This window comes from Arachis stenosperma, chromosome 8 (assembly GCF_014773155.1).
Source record: "Arachis stenosperma cultivar V10309 chromosome 8, arast.V10309.gnm1.PFL2, whole genome shotgun sequence".
NCBI lineage: Eukaryota > Viridiplantae > Streptophyta > Magnoliopsida > Fabales > Fabaceae > Arachis > Arachis stenosperma.
In genome coordinates, this window is record NC_080384.1 from 15196659 (window position 1) to 15216654 (window position 19996).

The following is a 19996-nucleotide window of genomic DNA, read 5'->3' on the forward strand; positions in this document are numbered from 1 at the left end:
GTTAGTAAATTATTTTCTAATTTCGATGAATCATTATACCCAAATTTGACTCCAACAAAAATAAATCTACATCATTATTTAAAAAAAATTAATTTTTTTAACAAACAATAAGTCAACATTTTTTATATTATTTTATCCTCTTTATTTTTACTCATCTATTACTTTATTATAAAAAGCTAATTCTCCGATAAAATAAAAATAATTAATATTAATCATAAAACCAACAGTTGGAATTTTTAAGCATATTCGCAAGGATTATTCGTTTTATTGACGCAAGGGAGGAAAATAAACGAGTATATATATATCAGCACAAAAATAAAGTTCGGTATTACAAAGTTTCAAATTTGGCATTACAGTGTTTGTGGGATTTATTCAAACCAACCAACATTTCAAGCACTGTTGCGTTCATGCTTTGATGGAACTTGTAATATAAATATTAAATAACGTCACCTTCACCAACCCAACACCAAGCTGCGATTTCTTCTATAACTAACAATTTTGTCAGGTTTTTTTTTTCTTTTTTGGCTGCCACCAAAAATCGACACCTGTACGGCTGTAACCACCACCTCACCTTGTATAACTCCGCCATCTTTTCTCCCTTGCATTAGAATTAAGATTCTCTCTGTAATTAAAGCTTTACGCTACCTTCGTTGCATTGCCACCTCGTTTTTCTCGCCCGCCTAATTTCCGCTTCTATATATCAATCATTTCTCTCTTCTTCCTTATTCATTCCATCTCCGGTACGCTCATTTCATCTCTGCATAGATCTAAGTTTGATTACTTGTTTTTTATTTTTTTGATATCTAAGGTTTTTTTTTATGGATATTTTCTTCCTATGCGTTTGTGCGTTTTCTTGTTTCATTTGAATCATACGTATTTGTGGATGAATCGAGAAACTGCTTTGGATTATTTGTGTAGGATAGCAGGGTTTAATTGGTATTGCTTTATTTTCAATCCTTCAGATAATGGCTGCTGAAGTGTATCGCCATGCTATTGGGACTTTTCAGTCTCATTCTTATGCCAACAATGTTAATCATAAGCAGAGGCTCAGGAACAATTTTGTGAGATTGGTGAATAACGATTCTGTGAGTAGCAATGTCTTGTCAAGCAGAGGAGCTAGGTATTCTAGCTGCAGTAACCGTCGCAGTGTTATTCGATCTTCGGCTTCTCAAACATCGGTGGCAGATCCAGTTTCATTATCCCCTTCGAGAACCCCCACCACTGACACTAACAAGAAATCAAGTAAGATAGATACTCCTTTTGGTAATTTGAAATCTATATCTATTACTAGACATTCATGTGTGCAAAACACTGAAACATTCAAGAATTTTAGGGTCTAAAGTTAACTAATTGATGTTCAATATGTTTCTATTTCAGATGAAGCGGCTTTGATCCTCATTCGGCATGGTGAGTCGCTGTGGAATGAAAAGAACTTATTCACAGGTTGTGTTGATGTTCCACTAAGCAAGAAGGGCATAGATGAGGCAATAGAAGCTGGCAAAAGAATTAGCAGCATTCCAGTTGATGTGATATTTACATCTGCTTTGATTCGGGCACAAATGACAGCCATGCTTGCCATGACCCAGCATCGTCGTAAGAAGGTAAAAAAGAATGGAAAACTATCTTATGGTGTCAAAAATATCTCATTATTAGAAGGCTTAGGGCATATTAGGAACTAGGAAGCATGGCAATGGCATGCTCCAAAATCACTGCTAAGCTGAAACTAACCGAGAAAGTTAGGTAATCGATAAATTGACATGTAATGCTCTGGTTATTGCTCATTATGCATATACTGGCATACTGAACTTTTGTTGTTTACACAATTTGAAGAACTATTTAAAGTTCAATTTATAAGCTGTTAACCATAAAAATTCCTTCAGGTGCCTATCATCATTCATAATGAAAGTGAACAAGCAAGGCAATGGAGTCAAGTTTTTAGTGAAGACACTAAAAAACAGTCTATACCAGTCATAGCATCATGGCAATTAAATGAAAGAATGTAGTAATCTTTTTCCTTATTTTTGCTTTTAGTTCCTGCTTTACAATGTCGAGAATATTGTTGAGATCTAATCAGCATTTTGTAATCGTTATCATTTCAGGTATGGGGAATTACAGGGTCTCAATAAACAAGAAACAGCTGACAGATATGGAAAAGAGCAAGTCCATGAGTGGCGCAGAAGCTATGACACACCTCCTCCCAATGGAGAAAGTTTGGAAATGTGTGCTGAAAGAGCAGTTGCCTATTTTAGAGACCAAGTAAGTGAAAGTTTAGTTTTGATGTTATATGTGCTATACCAAGTAACTTCAACACTATATGTGCTAGACAAGAAGTATTTGGTTTGATACATTGTATGGTTGAATTTCTGCTCTGGCAGAAGTGATCATTTGACATTGACAAGGGATTGTTCCATTGACTTTGTGCTGCAGATTGAACCTCAACTTTTATCTGGAAAGAATGTTATGATTGCTGCCCACGGAAACTCCCTGAGATCCATTATCATGTATCTGGACAAGTTAACTTCCCAAGAGGTAATTGGAGTATGCTGAGTTATGGTGCCTCAGGTTCATATATCACACTAAATGGTGATTATTTATTTATTTAATGTTTTCCTTCTAACCTTTCTATAGGTCATTAGTTTGGAACTGTCAACTGGAATTCCCATGCTGTATATTTTCAAAGAGGGAAGATTCATTAGGAGGGGGAGTCCCATAGGACCACAGGAAGCTGGGGTTTATGCTTACACCAAGGTATCTAGTTCATATCAGCTTTTATATTTCAACCTTTTTTAATCTTCTAAAAAAAAAATTTCTTCATCATAGAGGATTTGATTTAAAGATAGATATCAGTCGCCTAGAATGCCGCAAGTGCAATGTCACTTGTATTACACAAGAAATATAAAGAATATAACATCTATAAATCCATATAGTTTGGCTTGTGAATTGTTGATGTTATTTTTCTTGTCTTTATGTGCTATGCTATAACGATTGATATTGACAAATGACAGATGTCCTAATTGCCAAAGTAAGTAAACTTTGCTGTTATAATTGTACCCAGCAACCAAATCTAAGATTAAATATGGATTTCTTAGTGGGATGAAAGCTGAATTTCATTATTGATGCCTTTCATTTGAATCTTACAAGTTTTTGTGTATATAAGTAGTATCAGGTTATATTCTTCCAGTTTGAGCCCTGCTACATTTTGTGAGTAATTTTAAGCTTCACCTTTATTTTTAGGAAGTCCATAGACAAATCTAATTCTGATAAGGAAGTTGCAATGATATTCCTGGTTAAAATATTTCATTTTTCTTCAATCAGTGTGTTTGATACTTTGTTATTAACAAAACGTAGTTAATAGTTGACAATTATCAGTGAAGAAACTCTTATAATAGTAAATACAGTAATATTTACTGCTTTTTTGCAACGCATAAAAAAGGTGGCTTCGTCAAACTTCTGACTGGATTTTGTTGTCTTGCTTCTGTAATCTATTGTTAATGATTACTTGTGAGTCATCTGCTATTTTGATTGATCCCCTATTATGAGTTCCATTATTCGTTCTTCAATTTTCCTTCCCCAGGGATGAAGCTCTATTGTTTGTTCTATTCATTCTTCTATCCTTCATCTTTAACTAATTCTAACTTTATATTTTGGTCACAGCGATTGGCTCTTTACAGACAGAAGTTGGATGAGATGTTCTAATGATATGTTTTCTTGGTAAACACTCAATACTTCTTTTCAATTTCATATTTTCATTCGTCTCTCTCCATATACTGAATCCAATTCTCTTTTGACTATTTCAGGAGATACAATATTCACCATTAATCAGCATTATAGCAGTTGAATCACATACAAAGGGGGTAGTGTGAATATTTTCACTTGCCCTAAAACAAGGTTGTTTTGGATTTTTTTTAGTAAAGTTTTGAAGCCGTGTATTTGGGAGAAACTCTCTCATTCTTAGGTATATTTATATCGTATGGTTAGCAATTGTTTCCATGTGACTGTTGTAGTATGAGTATGATAGTCATGTAATATTTTCAGTTCGGATTCATTCTTATATAATTGTAAATGAGTTGTAATGTGGACTTCTATTGGATATATAATTAATGTTTCATTATTGAAAGTTTGAAACTAGTTATTCCAAAGTACTCTTAGAACATCATTTTAACTCATTTCTCATGCAGTTGAGGATTAAACGCTATTTCCGGTTTTACACAAAGCTGTTTTGTGCCTGTTTTATTGAAGAATATTGAAAATTTTGAACAATGTAAAATAACTCAAATAGAACTTTTTCATTTCTTTTCTAGCAAAACACTTTGCAGGTTATCTATATCTTAGTGTTTCATGGTCTATACTCTGTATTTTTTTTTCCATGAAACATTTGCTACGCATTCAATCATCAATACTACATAATCAGGAAAAAAAAGAAGCTCCAAGCCCAAAAAAAAAAAAGGGTCGAAGCTTGCTATCCCAAATATTTTTTTGTTTTTATTTTTAATTTTTTTAAAAAAAAGAAAAGAAAAGAGGGCACTTAAACTACCATGTAAAATTACATTTTTGTTAGTCTGATAAACTCATGAAATCGAACATAAAGTTCACATTAAGCTTATAATATCCAACATAAAGTAACGTTTTGGCATCTTGCCACATATTACAGTTGACTCAGAACTTCTTAAAAGACTACAGGTATAGTGTAACAGTTTTTTACCTTCATTAACCAAGATATTAGGAACATTCAATTCTCTGTGTTAGAACCATCAGAATCTGGATCTAAACTGGTTGAGTCTGAAGAACTTGCACTGTGTGACACTGATGATGATGGAGTCTTTACCAGTGCCCAGAAAGAGGCAACCTTCTTATCCTGCTCTTTCATTCTCTCAGCATATTTTACTATATCAAATACAGTGTCATTGTTCCCACCAAATGCAGAATCGAGTTGATCCATATCGAACAAATCCTCTATCATCTTCTTGGTGTTGTGATCGTTTGAGTAACCGAACTTAATTCTGTTGTAAGTCTTGGACTCTAACAGAGGCTTCACCATCTGCAGCAATTCACTGTTAGCTTTGACATCACAAGATGTTACTATATTTATGACCATAACTATCAAAACCTGTTACTTAGTTAGTTAGTTAGTTAGTTACCGCGTAGAATGGCCGGAAGATCCTAGGTGCATTATACATAAATCCCAAACCAAGGCGCTCTGGATAATATTCTTGTAATATAAAAGCAGTTTCACGTGTGATCTTGAATGAAAGGTTTGCCAAAGTGTAACCCTGGAAATCAACCAGCCAAACTATCTCTTCTTGATTTGGTGGAAGATTGAATATGGCATTCTCTATGCAGTATACAAAATACATAATCTGTTCTTTTATATCATGTGTGCTTCTCTGTCCAAATAAACACAAGTATATTAGAGAAATAAGAAATGCATAAAATTGTTAGATGAAAATTTAGTCAAATATATCAAATTATCTAACAGTTTTCAACTATCAACTTCAGTAAAAAGAAAGTAATTGACTCTTAGTGAAGTTTAACCTGGCGACTAGGCCTCATTACTAGGACTGTCCTACCATGCCTGTCATAGTAACCTGGCATATAAATCTTCCCAGTCTCTGCATCATTAGCAACATCTTCCTGCATCATGAAGGAAAGTAAAAAGGGTTATTAGAATATCATAATTAGGGAACAAAATCAAAAAAATATTAGAAGGGATTAGAAAAAAAATCAATGTAATTTATTATGATATTATTCCATAACGAGTGTACTTTTAGCGTACTCTTAATCTATATATTGATAAAAACTTTGTAATCATAAATGAAAAATATGAATAATAAAAAAAATATTTTTTTTAAATAATTCTTCGTTTTTTTTTCTTTCTAAACTCTTTGTATCATAATAACAATCTTTATGTTGGGAACTCAGCAAATTTATAAGCAAAGCAATACTAGCAATATTGGCATATAAGAAACTACGAGATAGAAGTGACTCACCCAACGTATCTCTTCAGGTTTGTATTCTTCTCTCCATTTCAGGCTCCGCTGCAGCATTTGTGTTGCCTTCTTCACATTCCAGTTTTTGGATCTCAAATACCTTGATATGGATAAATCACTGCAATAAACAGATGCCTTTGCTGATAATGGACCTATCAACCTTCTCACCTCATTGATCTGCAAGCAACCAAGTTATTATATTCAAACTTTATCGACCTATTCGGTTGTATTTCTATTTTTTTTTTCTTCGCAAAATTACTAAAAATAAAAGCAGAAAGCGATTTTTTAAAGCTAACGTACCTTTTCTTGCTCTTCTTGTGATATTGATATTTTCTCATGGCCTTTATAGACGGTACTACTGTTTCTATGATCCACACTACTCATCATCTGAAAAGACTTTCTAAAGGTTATAACAATGATTAATGAACAATGCAAAGGTCAGTAACATATAAAGCAAACTATGATTTTTTGGTATAAATTAACAATGAACAATTTAGGTGTAGTTTATTTTGCTTTGCCTATGATTTGTTCGTTGAAATATAGGTTTATATTTATAGCCACTTAAGTCAAATTACCTTAGTATGTGGTTAATTAACAAAACGTGATTTCACAGTACTAGTATGTTCTATGTAGACTTAGTTAGCAAGTTAGTTTCATCCGTTAAGACTTAAGAGTAGTTATAAGTTATAACCTTTCTTGTACGTATAAACCTTACTTACCTAGTAAACAATTCATACCGTATTACCATACATTTAGATCTGAACAAATTTGAAGATCCATATAAATAAGAAAGCAAAACCCACGATTTAAGAAAACATAAACATATTAAGGAATTAAGTTCTATGTGATTATACAATAAGCTATATATTATATATAATTTTTTCACCCTCCTATAGTTCTATCATATTAGAATACATGTCATTAACATTTCACTTCTTTTTTAAGGTATGCACAAAAGTAGATATGACTAACATGAAAGTGAAGAATGGAAAGCAAAGAAAGAAGAAGCAGAGAGAAATATATACGCACAATGAAAAATGGTACCTGGGGACCAAGAAGCTGGATTCCAAAATGCAAGAAACAAGAAAAAACACAACCTTATCCCTCCCTTAAACTGTGGATGGAGAACTATGTATGTATCAATGTATGGGTTCTTGTACTTATATTTAGTATGTCACTCACTATCACTGTCACAAACTCAATCATGCATTAAAATAAATAGTGACACGGTTGCGTTGCCACCCCATATAATAGCTATTTCTGGCTCATGGAACAACATATATCATCCTCCATTATTCAATCAAACTATTCACATGTCATATTATCATAAGAAATTGAAGTTAACATTCTGGATTGATATTAATTTAAAGTCTTGGCAGTTTTTGTTACTAGTAGCTTCAAAATATTCAAAGAACTCTATTTAGAAAATTGATGCATGTGTAAGTGTAACATACATGTTATAAGATAGCAACAACCAACCATACGCTTTTAAGTTTTGGGTTTACTTTTCTGAAACTATAAACGAGAAAAGGACACGTTCACTGGATGCACATTAATACTCCATCTACCAACTTTAAATAGTTATGTTGGGGTGGTTGATGATTGCATTTTTTTTTTTTAAATACTTCTGTGTAAATCAAATTTGGATTTTAGAGAACATTTGATTCTTGTTTTGCTACGTGGATAAACATTTAGCATCCGAGAAAGCAATTTAAGATCCTAAAATACTAATTCATTTTCAAAAGAAGAATGAAAGTTTATATAATATAAAGGTGGATTTTAGTATGATTAAGCTACGGTGATTATGGCTTATGGTGATTATATAAATATTGTTAAAATTAAAATTTAGTTGGCATAGATATATGAAGGTCTGTGTCTCTTAATCATTTTTTTCGAATTCGATAATCACTTATTAGGAATAAGAATAAAGTTTGTTTGTTCGAAAGAGTAATCCACTTTATGTTACTGCAGTAGTATCCAAAGAATTATATATTTTTTATAATTTGATAATACTTTTTATAAATAATATTTTTTTTTAAAATATTACTTTAATTTTAGCCTACTTTTTAAAATCCCATAGTCACCGTAGTCACTGCCCTAATATTAGTGAAACCTATCATGCAAATTATTGTAAGAATGTTTGATGCAAGCTGTCAATTTATCCATGGCTTCTTATGTGAAAGGTGAGTGGTCAATTGTTTTTTCTTATAAGTTTCATCATACTAATTCTTCCTAAAATATCAACCATACGAATTCTGAATAAGACATTTAGTCATGTGGGACATTCCTTGGTCGACTTTATCAATTATTAAGATTCGCATCAAACATATATATTCCATTTGTTACAAAATAATATTTACCATTGAAATATTAATTCGGGTTTAGATCTATAATCCATCTAAAATTATTTTTATAGCTAAAAAATAATAAAAATATTTTTTATATACTAAAATAGTAAAATCAGACCCTAACTATCAGTGTATTTATATATAAATACATGTGTAGTTTAATTTATTTTTAATATGTATTTATATTTCAACGTATATTTTATATTAATGATTGATTTTAGTGTAATGGAACACATTCTATTCAAATAATGATACATAAATAATTAGAACAAACTTCTAAGAAGTTAATTAAACATCTCAACAACTTGCTTCACAAAAAAGAGACTTCTTCTTTGACCATAATGATATAATTAAGAAGCAGATCAAATTATGAATTGTGATGCATTTAGTTTAGTAGTCTATAAATAACCACTTCACTTTGGCACCAACTTAGGTTTGACCTTATTGAAGAATTATGAATCTTTGGCATTTAGAGTTCAAACAATGACATGAATTGGGTACTCAACATCACCTACAAGCAACAAATGAGATCCTTCTTCAATTACCAATGAACCTTCCTCATTTGCTCTACTCATATGCTCACAAGGACTTAGTTCAAATCCAACATGAACCTTTTCCCCTGCATCCAACAACACACTCTCAAAACCAACCAACTGTTTCATAGGATTCCCATTCCCCTGTCTCCCATGTTTCAAGAACAGCAGCACAGGATGTTTCCCAACCATGCTTCCATGGTTCTGAACTCCCACAGTCACCGAAACCGCCATGCTTTTGCAAGCTTCTTCGCTCAACTCTGAGACTAACTTGTACCTCAAGGTTTCTGACGAGTTTTGCAGCATGAAATGAGTGGATGAAGGGCTGAAGTGGAGCTTGTCGCGCGTGACGGAAACAAATTCATAGGAGTATTTGGTGTAGCTTAGGCCAAAGCCGAATTCATAGACCTTAGGACCTGTGTAGAATCTATATGTTCTACCAGGGTAGCCTGATGAAGGATCAGCACGCATCCTCATGTCTGTCATTGGTACTTTTATGTAATCTTTTGGGTACCAAGTTATTGGTAATTTTCCTCCTGCATTGCATTGAACACATAAACATTGTTAAGTTGAAATCAACAGAAATGGTTTCATGACATGATATCAGAACGCTGATATTAACTAACCTGGGTTATGGTCACCAAAGATGATCTGAGCAAGTGCAATGGCGCCAAGTTCCCCGGGATAACCAGCCCATAGAATTCCTCCAACTTTGTTATTATACTTGGCGGAAGAGATATCCACCGGGCCTCCGCAGAGAAGCACCAAAATAACGGGCCTCTTAGAAGCTTTAGCGACGGCATTGATGAGTTCAAGTTGCTTGCCGGGCAAGTCAAGGTGAACGCGATCGCGCTCCTCCTTCTCCTGGCTCTGATCCAACCCCATAACCATGACAACATAATCCACTTTGCTGGCAAGTTGAACAGCCTGGTCTATGTGGGCAAAAGGGCACTTGGCGCCGCCGTCGCATCCGGGGTGGTAGAGAGTGTCCTTAACATAATGCTGGAAACCCTGCAACAAAGTGAGTTGGTTGCAGGGAGGGCCAGCATAGTTTCCAAGAAGGGTTAGAGGGGAAGCATTGGCGTTGGGGCCGATGACGGCGAGGGAGATAGGAGGGTTTGTCTTAGGAAGTGGGAGGAGGGAGTGCTGGTTCTTCAAGAGGACAATGCCGTTTCTTGCTGCCTCCAGGGCTAAGTAGCGGTGTTCCTTGGAACACACGTTGTTGGGTCCAATGAAGCCAAATGGGAGCTTGGTTGGATCTCCATCAAATAGTCCTAACCTCATTCTGATTGAGAACAGATTGTGAAGGGCGCGGTCTATTTCAGATGTAGCTAACTTTTTCTTCAATACTGCTGATTTAGCATGCTCTGTCAAATAGCTTCCACATTCCACATCCATCCCTGAAAATTTTCAGCTCTTATTTTAAAGTTATGGGTTCAACCCATGGAATCAGATCATTTAGATTATTTACATTTCTTTTTTTTGGTAGTCTCAATTTTGTTTTAATGTAGGATATTTGTGCATCTATCTATCTTTTTATTATTAATTAGATGATTACTCATGTAAGGGTGGCAAGTGGGGAAGCTCGCCCGGTCGAAAGTCTGCTTTTTGATGGGTTGGTTCGTCCCGCCTCACCTAATGAGGCGGCCCTAAAATTCCACCCCATCCCGTTTAACTGCGGATTAGCCCACTAAATCTCTTCTTTTTTTTGTACTATTAACTATTAAATAATATATATAATTTTACAATCATTTTAATAAATTTATAATTTCTAAAGATATAAAAAATTATAATTTTTATATTTACAAATATTAAAGTTTTTGTAATTATAAATATCTAATAAACATAATTATAAATATTGTCTCCAAAGCAAAATAAATATAATCCAAAACATAATTATAAATATTGTCTTCCAAAACAAAATAAACATAATCCAAAATATTCAATTTCATCTCCATTCTCTTGTAAGTTGGGTTGAGGGAAGTTGGAGTTTGGCAAAAAAAAATTACAAAAATACCTACTTGCCACAAAAACACTAAATCCGACGGGAAAATCTGCCCGTCCCGCCAAATTTCGTGGTTTAAGCGGTACGAGTTAGGCGTGCTTTTGTTATTTGACGGTCCTAATTTTTCAGTCCGACTCATCTTTTTTGACAAGTTACGTAGATCGATCCGGTGGGTTTAGACCCGTTTACCACCCATATACTCATGTAAAGATAAAATTAAAATATTAAAATATATTATGTTAGTCAAATATTTAAATATATTAAATTATCTAATAATTTTTAATTATTATTTTTATATAAAAAATATTCATCCATTAATTATATAGTTATAGTTTAACAAAAATATTGTTTATATATTTAAATTAGTCATTAAAATTAGTAATATATATTTATATATAAGTATATGTATTGTTTAACTAATTTTTAATATATATTTTATATTTTAGCATATATTATATATTAGTGGCTGATTTTAGTATGCATATAACATAGTTGAATATTAATTACCAAACACAAAGAAACAGAATGCTTAATTTAATCAAAGGGGGGGGGGGGGGGTTTGGTGTATTGATTTTATTTAATTTAATGGAATAGGATTGAGTTGGTGCAATATGATCATACGAGACAAATCATTGCATCTCATGCAAACCCAGTATAACCAATTTCTTGCATGTCTTGATGCTAAGTATAGATATCGCGGCGGTCCGGACTTTTTTCTTGACAACGTTACATGAATGGACTTTCACCAAATTATGGAAGAACATGCCATTTTGGTTTTCCCGGACCGAATGTAAAGCCATTTGGTTAGGTCCAAAGAATATCTTAAACTTAGGTTTATGAAACACTATTAATTCGAGTCAAATCTTAAATTAGTCATTGAAATTACACTCAAATTTTAAAATGGTCTTTAAAATTAATAGTTACTTAATTTTATTTTTGAATTTATACTCCGAAACTCATACTAATCCCTGATGCACTTTTTGTTTATCGAAACACTAAAAATCACGTCGTTTTTATTTATTAAAAAGAAAAATAAAAAAAATACACTCCTTTTCTCCTTTTCCAATCCTTTTCTAATTTTCTTTTTTTTTTTCCTTCCATCCTCCTTTTTTCCTTTTCCAACCCTTTCCCAAATTTTCTTTTTCTTTCTCTTTCCTAATCTGAGGTCCTTCTCCTTCCCCTCCCCCTTCTCCTTTTCCAACCTAAGACCCCTCTCCTTCCTCTCCCTTAGGGGTGGCAACGGGGCGAGTAGGAGCGGATTTTTGCTCTACCCGACTCCGCCTCGCCATACACCAACCCACATAGAACTCGTCTCATTTCTACCCGCGGGTAGTAAAACGTTGAATCCTAACCCGCCTCGCTCCTACTCACCCCTATAATTATTAAAATCTAATAAATTAAATTAAATTTCAAAATTTATATAACCATCATCACATACATAACATAAATTAAAGTAAAAATTTAAATATGATACAATATTATTAATCATTTACTAATTATTTTACATATATTATACATATTATATATTAAAATAATATATATTATATATATAGCGGGACAGGTAGGGGCGGGTATTACCTAAACCCGCCCCGCCCCGTCCCTACCAAGAACCCGTCCCGCTAAAAATCCGCCCCGGGCGGGTAGGAGCGGAGTGGGTACCCACGGGTTCGGGTGGTATTGCCATCCCTACTCTCCCCTTCTCCAATTCATGGCTTCTGCCACCACCTCTCGCCGGCTTCCGTCACGGCGCTACGCTGCTCGCCCTCTTTCCCAACCTAGTCTCTCTTCTCTATCTTTTCTTTTGTATGGGTTTTTTTTCCAATTTTTTATTGTAATGGAGTTTGTTCTATCACTGATTGCATAAAAATTTGAACTTGATAAATGAATTTTGAATTGAGTTTGTTGAAATGGTGTGTATTGGTGAGTAATAAGAATGGTTAGTTAACTCATCTATGAAAATTGATGGTTGGTCGTGTATGAAGTAAAAACAAAATGAAGTAATGGAGGAATCAATTTTGAGATCAAAGAGACAGAGAAAGACTAAGAGGAGACACGAGAAGAGGGAGAGGCAGAGAGAGATAGAGAGGAGACAAGAGTGTAAGAAACTAGGTTAGGAAACGGGGGCGTGCAGCGCTGCGAGGTACCGTGATGGAGGCCGGCGAGAAGTGCCAACAAAGAGAAAGGGGAAGGGGAAGGGGAAGGGGAAGGGGAAGGGGAGGCTCGGGTTTTCTTTTTTTTTTTATATATATATAAATATAAAACGACGTCGTTTTAGTGTTTCGATGAACAGAAAGTGCATTAGGGACTCGTACGAGTCCTGGAGTGCAAGATCGAGGGCAAAATTGAGTAACTATTTGCTTCAATGACCACTTTGAGGTTCAAGGACAACTTTAGGAACAATTTTGAGGTTTAACTCCTGTTAATTGCTAGAGAGTTTTGCTAGGTAGATAATTGGAGGTGCGAAAAACGTGAACAATGGACTGCACTTCGGGTCCACTAAAACAAAAAAACATTCTACTCCATTTATCCACCACAACCCTAACTTCTCACCTTATACCTTTTTTCCCTTTTACTGCAGCCGCTTCACTCCCCCTTCCCTGTCACGCCGTCACCAATGCACCTCACCACCACTGCCACCGTCTGAAGAAGCAAGCGCTGCACTAGGTTGTACCTTCTTCTTCTATGCGTCGCGCTGCCCCTATGCTCCCTGCAACCGACGCCATCACTGTACCTTCTTCTTCCTTGCATCGCACCCCCTGCATCTCTATTCTTGCTTCCACGCCGCTACGTCATGTTTTTGTCACTTCCATTGCGTGTCACTTTATTTCATTCACTCAAATGGTATGACCCAAATAAACATTCACATTTTAGTGAAAAGAATCATTCGCATACATAGGAAAATGAACATTCTGTAGAATATATACATGTAGAATTAAACAAATCAACTAAAATATTAATGGTATATCCAAATAAATATCCACTTTAAAATTAAAAAAAAAATTATCTGCATATATAGTAAAATAAACATTCGACTTAGTTGATAAAAGTCGTGAACAATAACGATGGCGGGAGCATAGGATCACGAATCAATAGTGAGAACGATTGCACAAATATCGCGAGACAGCAACACTCTTGGACGGACAAACACCTCGCATCAAAGCTCTCACCGGCTGTTTGTGTTAATTTAGTATATACGTTATTTGTCTATATTTTTTGTTTGTGTTATTTAATATATATTTTTTGTTTGATTCATGTAATGGATCTATCTAATAGGATAAAGTTGTGTTGTTGTTTTATTTAATATATACGTTATTTGTGTTATTTAGTATATACGTTAATTTGTTGTTTGTATTATTTAGTATATGCGTTATTTCTCTATATTTTTTTCATTGCTAGAACATACATAGACGATGTTGTATAAGGAATTAATCATTATTGCCACTTGCAGGACCGAAAGCCACTGTGGTACGGCTGGCACACTACGAAAAGCCAACATTCAAAGAATTAAGAAAGTCTTCTCTGGAGTGACGGCTCACAGAGTCACAGTTGAGGATTGAGTGCAGCACTGCAGCAAATTTAAATTCTCTAAAGCTAGAAATAGTAAATTAAAGAATTATTTATTATTAATTTTATAATTTTTATAAAATATATAGAATTTAAATTTTTTAAAGTTTGAATTTTATTTTAGAGAATAAAATATGATCTCTCACCATTAATTTTATGGGTGGGACTAAGAATAAATATAAAAGAAAAATTATTCAAGTGTAGAAAATTACACTTTACTCTCTAAAGTAAAATTCAAACTTCAGAAAATTTAAATTCAAATATATATTCTATTATATTTAAAAATAATTAATTTTTTATTTTATTATTTTACTAACTTTTTATTTAAGGAGATCTTGATTCGAGTGCAACTGTTCCACATTTCCAATATAAAAAAGTTTCTACCGCATATCTTATACAAAAAATTGAAAAGTTTTCAAGTGTTCCATTTACTTTATTAGAACTTCAATGTTTCATGTATAATTAGGTTGTAAGTTAATTTTTTGTCTTGTAGTTATTTATAAAAAAACAAAAATAACCTTTCAATCATTAAAAAACAAAAAATAACACATTTAGCTTGAAAAAACATAGGTACACTGCTACACACTAAAACAATGTACAGAAATTTTATTTCTTTATTTATTATAAATTATATTGTCTGTGAAGTCTCATAAAAAAAAGAGAATTTTGTTTAAAAAATGTTTAAAAATAAAATTATTTGCAATAATGTGAGGTAAACTTATAAAAATAATCAATTTATTAAAAGAAATAACACTTTTTTATATTTCAAAAATTATATATATCATGTTATTTTATATTGATTAAATAATTATGTATTTATTTTATATATTATTCCTTAATTTAAGAAGTTATGATTTATAGAATTGGCACATTAATTTTAATTGAAAAAAATTATAAACTTTAATCTTATCTTGTACATAATACATGACAAATTATTAAATTTAATATTTGTAAATATAATAATATTATGTTGCTACAATTTACTTTTTCATTGCTAAAATAAAATTATTCAATTTGAGTAATTTATTTTTTATTTTTAAAGGTATAAATTGTAATTATTAATTATGATCAATGATATGCCTAGTAAAAAAATTAATTAAAACTTATTTTACTTCTACTTTTTTAAAATCAAAGTATTACTGATATTTTAAAAAATCAAATAATTTAATTTTTTAGTGAATTTTTTTCTTTTAAATGCATCTAAATATGTTTAAAATTTAATATATTTTATTATTTTAAAAAGTGTTTTTTCACCCCAAAAAAATCTAATCCAAATAAATACTTTTTTGAGTAATATTACATATTCAAATCTTTTTATGAACCAAGTCTAACCAAATTAAATTATAAGACTTAGAATATATTAGCTATAACTGATTTTTGTTATGTTAAACTAACTTGGTTATACTTGATTATAAGTAGATATCCTTAACTTACAAGTATAAGCAATTAGTTAATATAATTTAACAAAAATAGATTTAATATTAATTTTAAATTTTTTTTATTAAATAGTTTCTTATATACAAAAAAAATTAATTTATTATAGCTTGACAAAATTCACGAACCTATAATTCTAACTTTTTTTTAAATTTGACTATAGATATCTTTCACCTAAAGATGTTCATTTATGACTTAATATTTTAATTTTTTAATAAATATTTTTCACCAATAGTATTAATGATGCACAAAATTTATTATTTATTTTTTCTATCAATTTCTTATTACTTATTTATTGTCAATTTTTAAGTTATTTCTTGACAAGTCCTACCTATAAGACTATCCATACCACTATCTTATATCATAATTTAATTAACAAGAATGATGAGATTAGTTTTTTTTCCTAAGACTTATCATTAATTAATTAATTAATTAAAAAATATTTTAATAAATTTATTTCTTTAATTGACGAATATCAAATAAAATTAATTTATTGTGAAATTCTATATTATCCTAAAAAATTTAGCACAATAAATTTAATACTTATATTTTAAAATTAAATGAGTTTAGTTGATAAAATTAAAATATAAGTAATATTATTCTTGCACAAATTTTTATTAATATTATTATAGTAATACTTACTTGAGCAATTAAATTTAACTTATACTAATATTAAAATAGTCTTTTTACCCTTTTTTTTCATTATTTTTTAATTTTATCTCTTTTTTAAATAACCTAATAAAAATAGATTAATATTTAAAAAAATTAATATTTAAAATTTTAGAAAATAATATGCATTTAGTAAAATAACATGTATTTAATATAATAAAAAATTGAATTAAGTAAGTACTATATATGTACAAGAAAAACAAAACTAAATTATAAAATAGTATTATTTTATATAATAATAATAATATTTCTGTAAAATAAATAGACAAATAAAGTATATCGTGCCAAAGGAAGTCATCTATTTTAGAAAAACGAAAAAGAGGAAGAAAAACTAATAGAGAGATAAAATGATCAATAAAAATTGGTTAAAAAAAAAAGAAAAGTAAAAGGTGTATTAAAAGAAAACTAACACAACACATGAACACAAGTGCAAGATAGTAATTTCTTCATTCTTTCCATGAGCTAAGGAAACAACTTGTCTCTATTTTATGGTGTTTTCCAAAAAAGCAAAATCACTCAATGTATTTCTATTCAATCTTATCCTTTTAATTATTTTATTATATATCTTAATGCTAAAAAAGAATGAAATAGCAGTATACCAAAAAAATACCGTGGTACATGTGAAAACCTTCCCAAAAAATTATCTATACTGTTAATTATTTTGTTAACTTTACTTCTTAAAATGAATCTCTGACTTGCTGGATTTCACACTTGATTGGTTAACAGAGATAATGGCATAGCCGCATTGGGACAATAATAAATGGGACCACAATTTAAAATTGACAGATATATAACAGAAAATTATAAACAGATTTATATTCACATAAGTAATAAATAACTACAACTAATAATAAAAGGAAAGGAGTTTTACTAACAAGCACATATACAAGTAGAAATGTTTTATGCAAAAAAAAAAAAACACTTTTGAAACTTATAATAATCTTAATTAAATATATAATTTTTTTTTTCTATAACACATTTCCACTTGTTAAACCAAATCCTAACAACAATAATAGAATAAGAAATGATGAATGTGAAGTGTGAGGTGGTGGTATGGACCAATGACCATGTCCTATGGGCCAAAGCACTATGACTTTCATACCCTAATTGGTAGCCTTAATAGTTGATATGATTAAAAAGCTACAACTATATAGCACGTAAGCCGACAAAACTCAATAGTGACAAATACAATCAAACTTGTATTCATGCATATATAATTAGTTAATAACATAATTAATTAGACTTTCCATTTTCCACTTTGAATTATAACAAACATTTTGACAGTTTATATGCCAGAATTATTATAAGTATGGAATAATTACCTGCCCGAAGGACATCGGAAACAGCATCCTCTGGTGATTTTGCATATCCTTGTTCATCATGTAAGAGGCTCACTGCTCCACAATCAGATGTAATATACCTGTTACATATATAAATTAATGAAGGGCGTTGAAGGCAGATATAGAAGGTCCCAAAAATAAGGAAGAATTAATTACCCATCGAAATCCCATTGTTTTCTTGCAATGTTGGTTAAGAGATTGTAATCAGCACAATTTGGAACCCCATTGACACGGTTGTACGCACACATTATCCCACTTGCATGTCCTTCTTCTATGCAACTCTTAAATGGAGGCTGGTATGTGTCCGCTAGATCTTGCAAACTTACCTGAACCATTCATTATAATATTATTTTATTGCTTCCTTTTTTATTCACCGAAATCATGACTTAAAAAAGTGTTAGAATTGAGTCCCAATATCATAAAGGTCTTGTTTTTGTATAGATATGCTTTTTTCAAGAATTAATAAAAATTAAATTCAAGTAGGTAAAGTGTAACATCATATAGCATATTCACTTCCTCCCCATCGTTATTATATAGATAATTCTTCACTGATCCTCATACTAAAGTGTAAAGAATAAGACCTTAAAAAGTAAAGACTAGTTAATTAATGAGGAATCATGGATAAAGTGAAAAATCAATTAGGCTATCAGAGACCATATATGTTTGTTTCTTCTTCACATAACATAATTAATTAATTAAAGAATAAAATATGTTATGACAAGTAGAGAATCCAATGCAGAAAATAGAGAGTAGAAGACATACACGAGCATCAAAGACAAAGCGATTAACGCCCTTCCAATTGTCCAAATCATAAGCAGTGAAATGCTTGCAACAAGCAGAAGCTTGTAAGTGGCCTCTGAGTGTTCCACCCTGAAAGGAGTCACCTTGAAGGCCTCTAACGTAGGAGACAGCATAGTTAGAAGTCATGAGTGGGTCTTCACCAGCTGTCTCTTGTCCTCTGCCCCATCTCGGGTCCCTAAAAATGTTTATGTTTGGTGCCCAAAATGTCATCCCTATTGCTTGCCCTGCATTGTATATTGCTCTTGCTTCTATCCCGATCGCCTTCATTCACACGCGCCCCCATTAGTTTGTTACAAAAACAAATCGTAAAAACTCACGTGCAATTAGTAGAATTAATAGCTGAGACTTGTTAAAGGATAAAAATCATGATTTGACATAGGATAATGTTATGTAACTAATAATTTTTTTGAACAACGTGAATAATCGTCAATTAAATTAAAATACACTACACTACTTTAAAAATGTTAATGTTAGAATAAATATCTGCACACCTAATAAAATAAAGATCCGATATATTTATTATTCATATATTGTTTAGTAAAGTAACTCACGTGACCGATTCGGTACCAGAGGTGGGAGTCAAAAGTGGCAGCGGTGAGAATGACTTGGGGGAAGCTGGTGGCGGAAGTGATAGTGCCGTTGAAGAAGATGCCGCCGCCAATGCCGGCAACGCCGTGGAGTGCCTCGCTCCACCACTGGTAGCGGGGGATACCGAGGCGAGGAATGGGAGGGGCCTTGTTGACGAGTTGGGAGAGTTTCTCGTCCAATGTGAGTCTTGAGACGAGGTCTCTGACTCGCTGAGCGATTGGAAGCTTTGGATTGCAGAATGGGTAGGATCTTGTGGAAGGGTCTGAAAAGTCACAAGCAAATGGTGGTGGTGTTGCCTGGAGTTGGAAAAGGAGCAAGAAGGAGATCACGGTGAAGAGTAGTGGTGAGAGGGCCATGCTGTCACTGTAAAGTGTCATGTGAACTCACACTCAGAAACAGAGTGGTATCCAGTTTATATAAAAGTGAAAAACAACTCTGTTCAGTGTGTGTCCATGTCAACAAACAATAATGATTCCATGCTTTTTTATTCAATCCAATCAAAACAAATGATCTATACTTTTCAATATGTTTTTTTTATCAACCGACAAAAAAGATAAAAAATAAAAAGAGATAAGAATTGATGATTGAATGTTACTAAGAAAAACTTAACCATTTGTATACACGGTTTGGCGTATCCTTATCCTTTAGTTTTTATTGGTTGGCAAAGCTCCGTTTAGGTAAATGAAAATAAAGAAAATAAGAATATTATTGGAATACCAAAATCTGT

The 19996-nt window shown here is 32.1% G+C and overlaps 3 protein-coding genes across 6 annotated transcripts; 1 reads left to right on the forward strand and 2 right to left on the reverse strand.

Annotated features, from left to right (window-relative positions):
- Positions 1 to 347: 347 nt before the first annotated feature.
- Positions 348 to 4151, forward strand: LOC130944153 (2,3-bisphosphoglycerate-dependent phosphoglycerate mutase 1). Of its 2 annotated transcripts, none has more exons than XM_057872336.1 (9): positions 348 to 740; positions 919 to 1242; positions 1378 to 1601; positions 1881 to 1999; positions 2100 to 2256; positions 2428 to 2529; positions 2629 to 2748; positions 3655 to 3711; positions 3798 to 4151. In XM_057872336.1, exons 2-8 carry the CDS (start codon positions 966 to 968, stop codon positions 3694 to 3696), a joined length of 1041 nt encoding a protein of 346 aa, XP_057728319.1. In that variant the 5' UTR covers positions 348 to 740; positions 919 to 965; the 3' UTR covers positions 3697 to 3711; positions 3798 to 4151. The 2 variants fall into 2 exon arrangements, with proteins under 2 accessions (XP_057728319.1, XP_057728318.1); XM_057872335.1 differs by having other exon boundaries at positions 963 to 1242.
- Positions 4152 to 4531: 380 nt separating this feature from the next.
- Positions 4532 to 7280, reverse strand: LOC130944154 (uncharacterized). Of its 3 annotated transcripts, none has more exons than XM_057872338.1 (6): positions 7032 to 7280; positions 6288 to 6387; positions 5988 to 6164; positions 5533 to 5631; positions 5139 to 5384; positions 4532 to 5038 (listed from the first exon to the last, which is right to left on the reverse strand). In XM_057872338.1, exons 2-6 carry the CDS (start codon positions 6372 to 6374, stop codon positions 4730 to 4732), a joined length of 918 nt encoding a protein of 305 aa, XP_057728321.1. In that variant the 5' UTR covers positions 6375 to 6387; positions 7032 to 7280; the 3' UTR covers positions 4532 to 4729. The 3 variants fall into 3 exon arrangements, with proteins under 3 accessions (XP_057728321.1, XP_057728322.1, XP_057728320.1); XM_057872339.1 differs by having other exon boundaries at positions 6288 to 6374; positions 7017 to 7280; XM_057872337.1 differs by having other exon boundaries at positions 6288 to 6374; positions 7032 to 7278.
- A 1356-nt stretch (positions 7281 to 8636) lies between these two features.
- Positions 8637 to 19655, reverse strand: LOC130944152 (probable beta-D-xylosidase 7). The gene is made up of 6 exons (XM_057872334.1): positions 19233 to 19655; positions 18643 to 18942; positions 18037 to 18206; positions 17863 to 17960; positions 9495 to 10268; positions 8637 to 9404 (listed from the first exon to the last, which is right to left on the reverse strand). Exons 1-6 carry the CDS (start codon positions 19644 to 19646, stop codon positions 8812 to 8814), a joined length of 2349 nt encoding a protein of 782 aa, XP_057728317.1. The 5' UTR covers positions 19647 to 19655; the 3' UTR covers positions 8637 to 8811.
- Between the last annotated feature and the right edge of the window lie 341 nt (positions 19656 to 19996).

Coding starts and splice junctions, on each gene's coding strand:
- LOC130944153 (XM_057872336.1), top strand. CDS start 966: ATGGCTGCTGAAGTGTATCGCCATGCTATTGGGACTTTTCAGTCTCAT. Junction 1,602..1,880: donor CCCAGCATCGTCGTAAGAAG/GTAAAAAAGAAT, acceptor AAATTCCTTCAG/GTGCCTATCATCATTCATAA. Junction 2,000..2,099: donor TGGCAATTAAATGAAAGAAT/GTAGTAATCTTT, acceptor TTATCATTTCAG/GTATGGGGAATTACAGGGTC.
- LOC130944152 (XM_057872334.1), bottom strand. CDS start 19,646: ATGACACTTTACAGTGACAGCATGGCCCTCTCACCACTACTCTTCACC. Junction 10,269..17,862: donor TTCCGATGTCCTTCGGGCAG/GTAATTATTCCA, acceptor GAAAATTTTCAG/GGATGGATGTGGAATGTGGA. Junction 9,405..9,494: donor CTTTGGTGACCATAACCCAG/GTTAGTTAATAT, acceptor AATGCAATGCAG/GAGGAAAATTACCAATAACT.
- LOC130944154 (XM_057872338.1), bottom strand. CDS start 6,374: ATGATGAGTAGTGTGGATCATAGAAACAGTAGTACCGTCTATAAAGGC. Junction 6,165..6,287: donor CACAAGAAGAGCAAGAAAAG/GTACGTTAGCTT, acceptor GGTTGCTTGCAG/ATCAATGAGGTGAGAAGGTT. Junction 5,039..5,138: donor TCTTCCGGCCATTCTACGCG/GTAACTAACTAA, acceptor GAATTGCTGCAG/ATGGTGAAGCCTCTGTTAGA.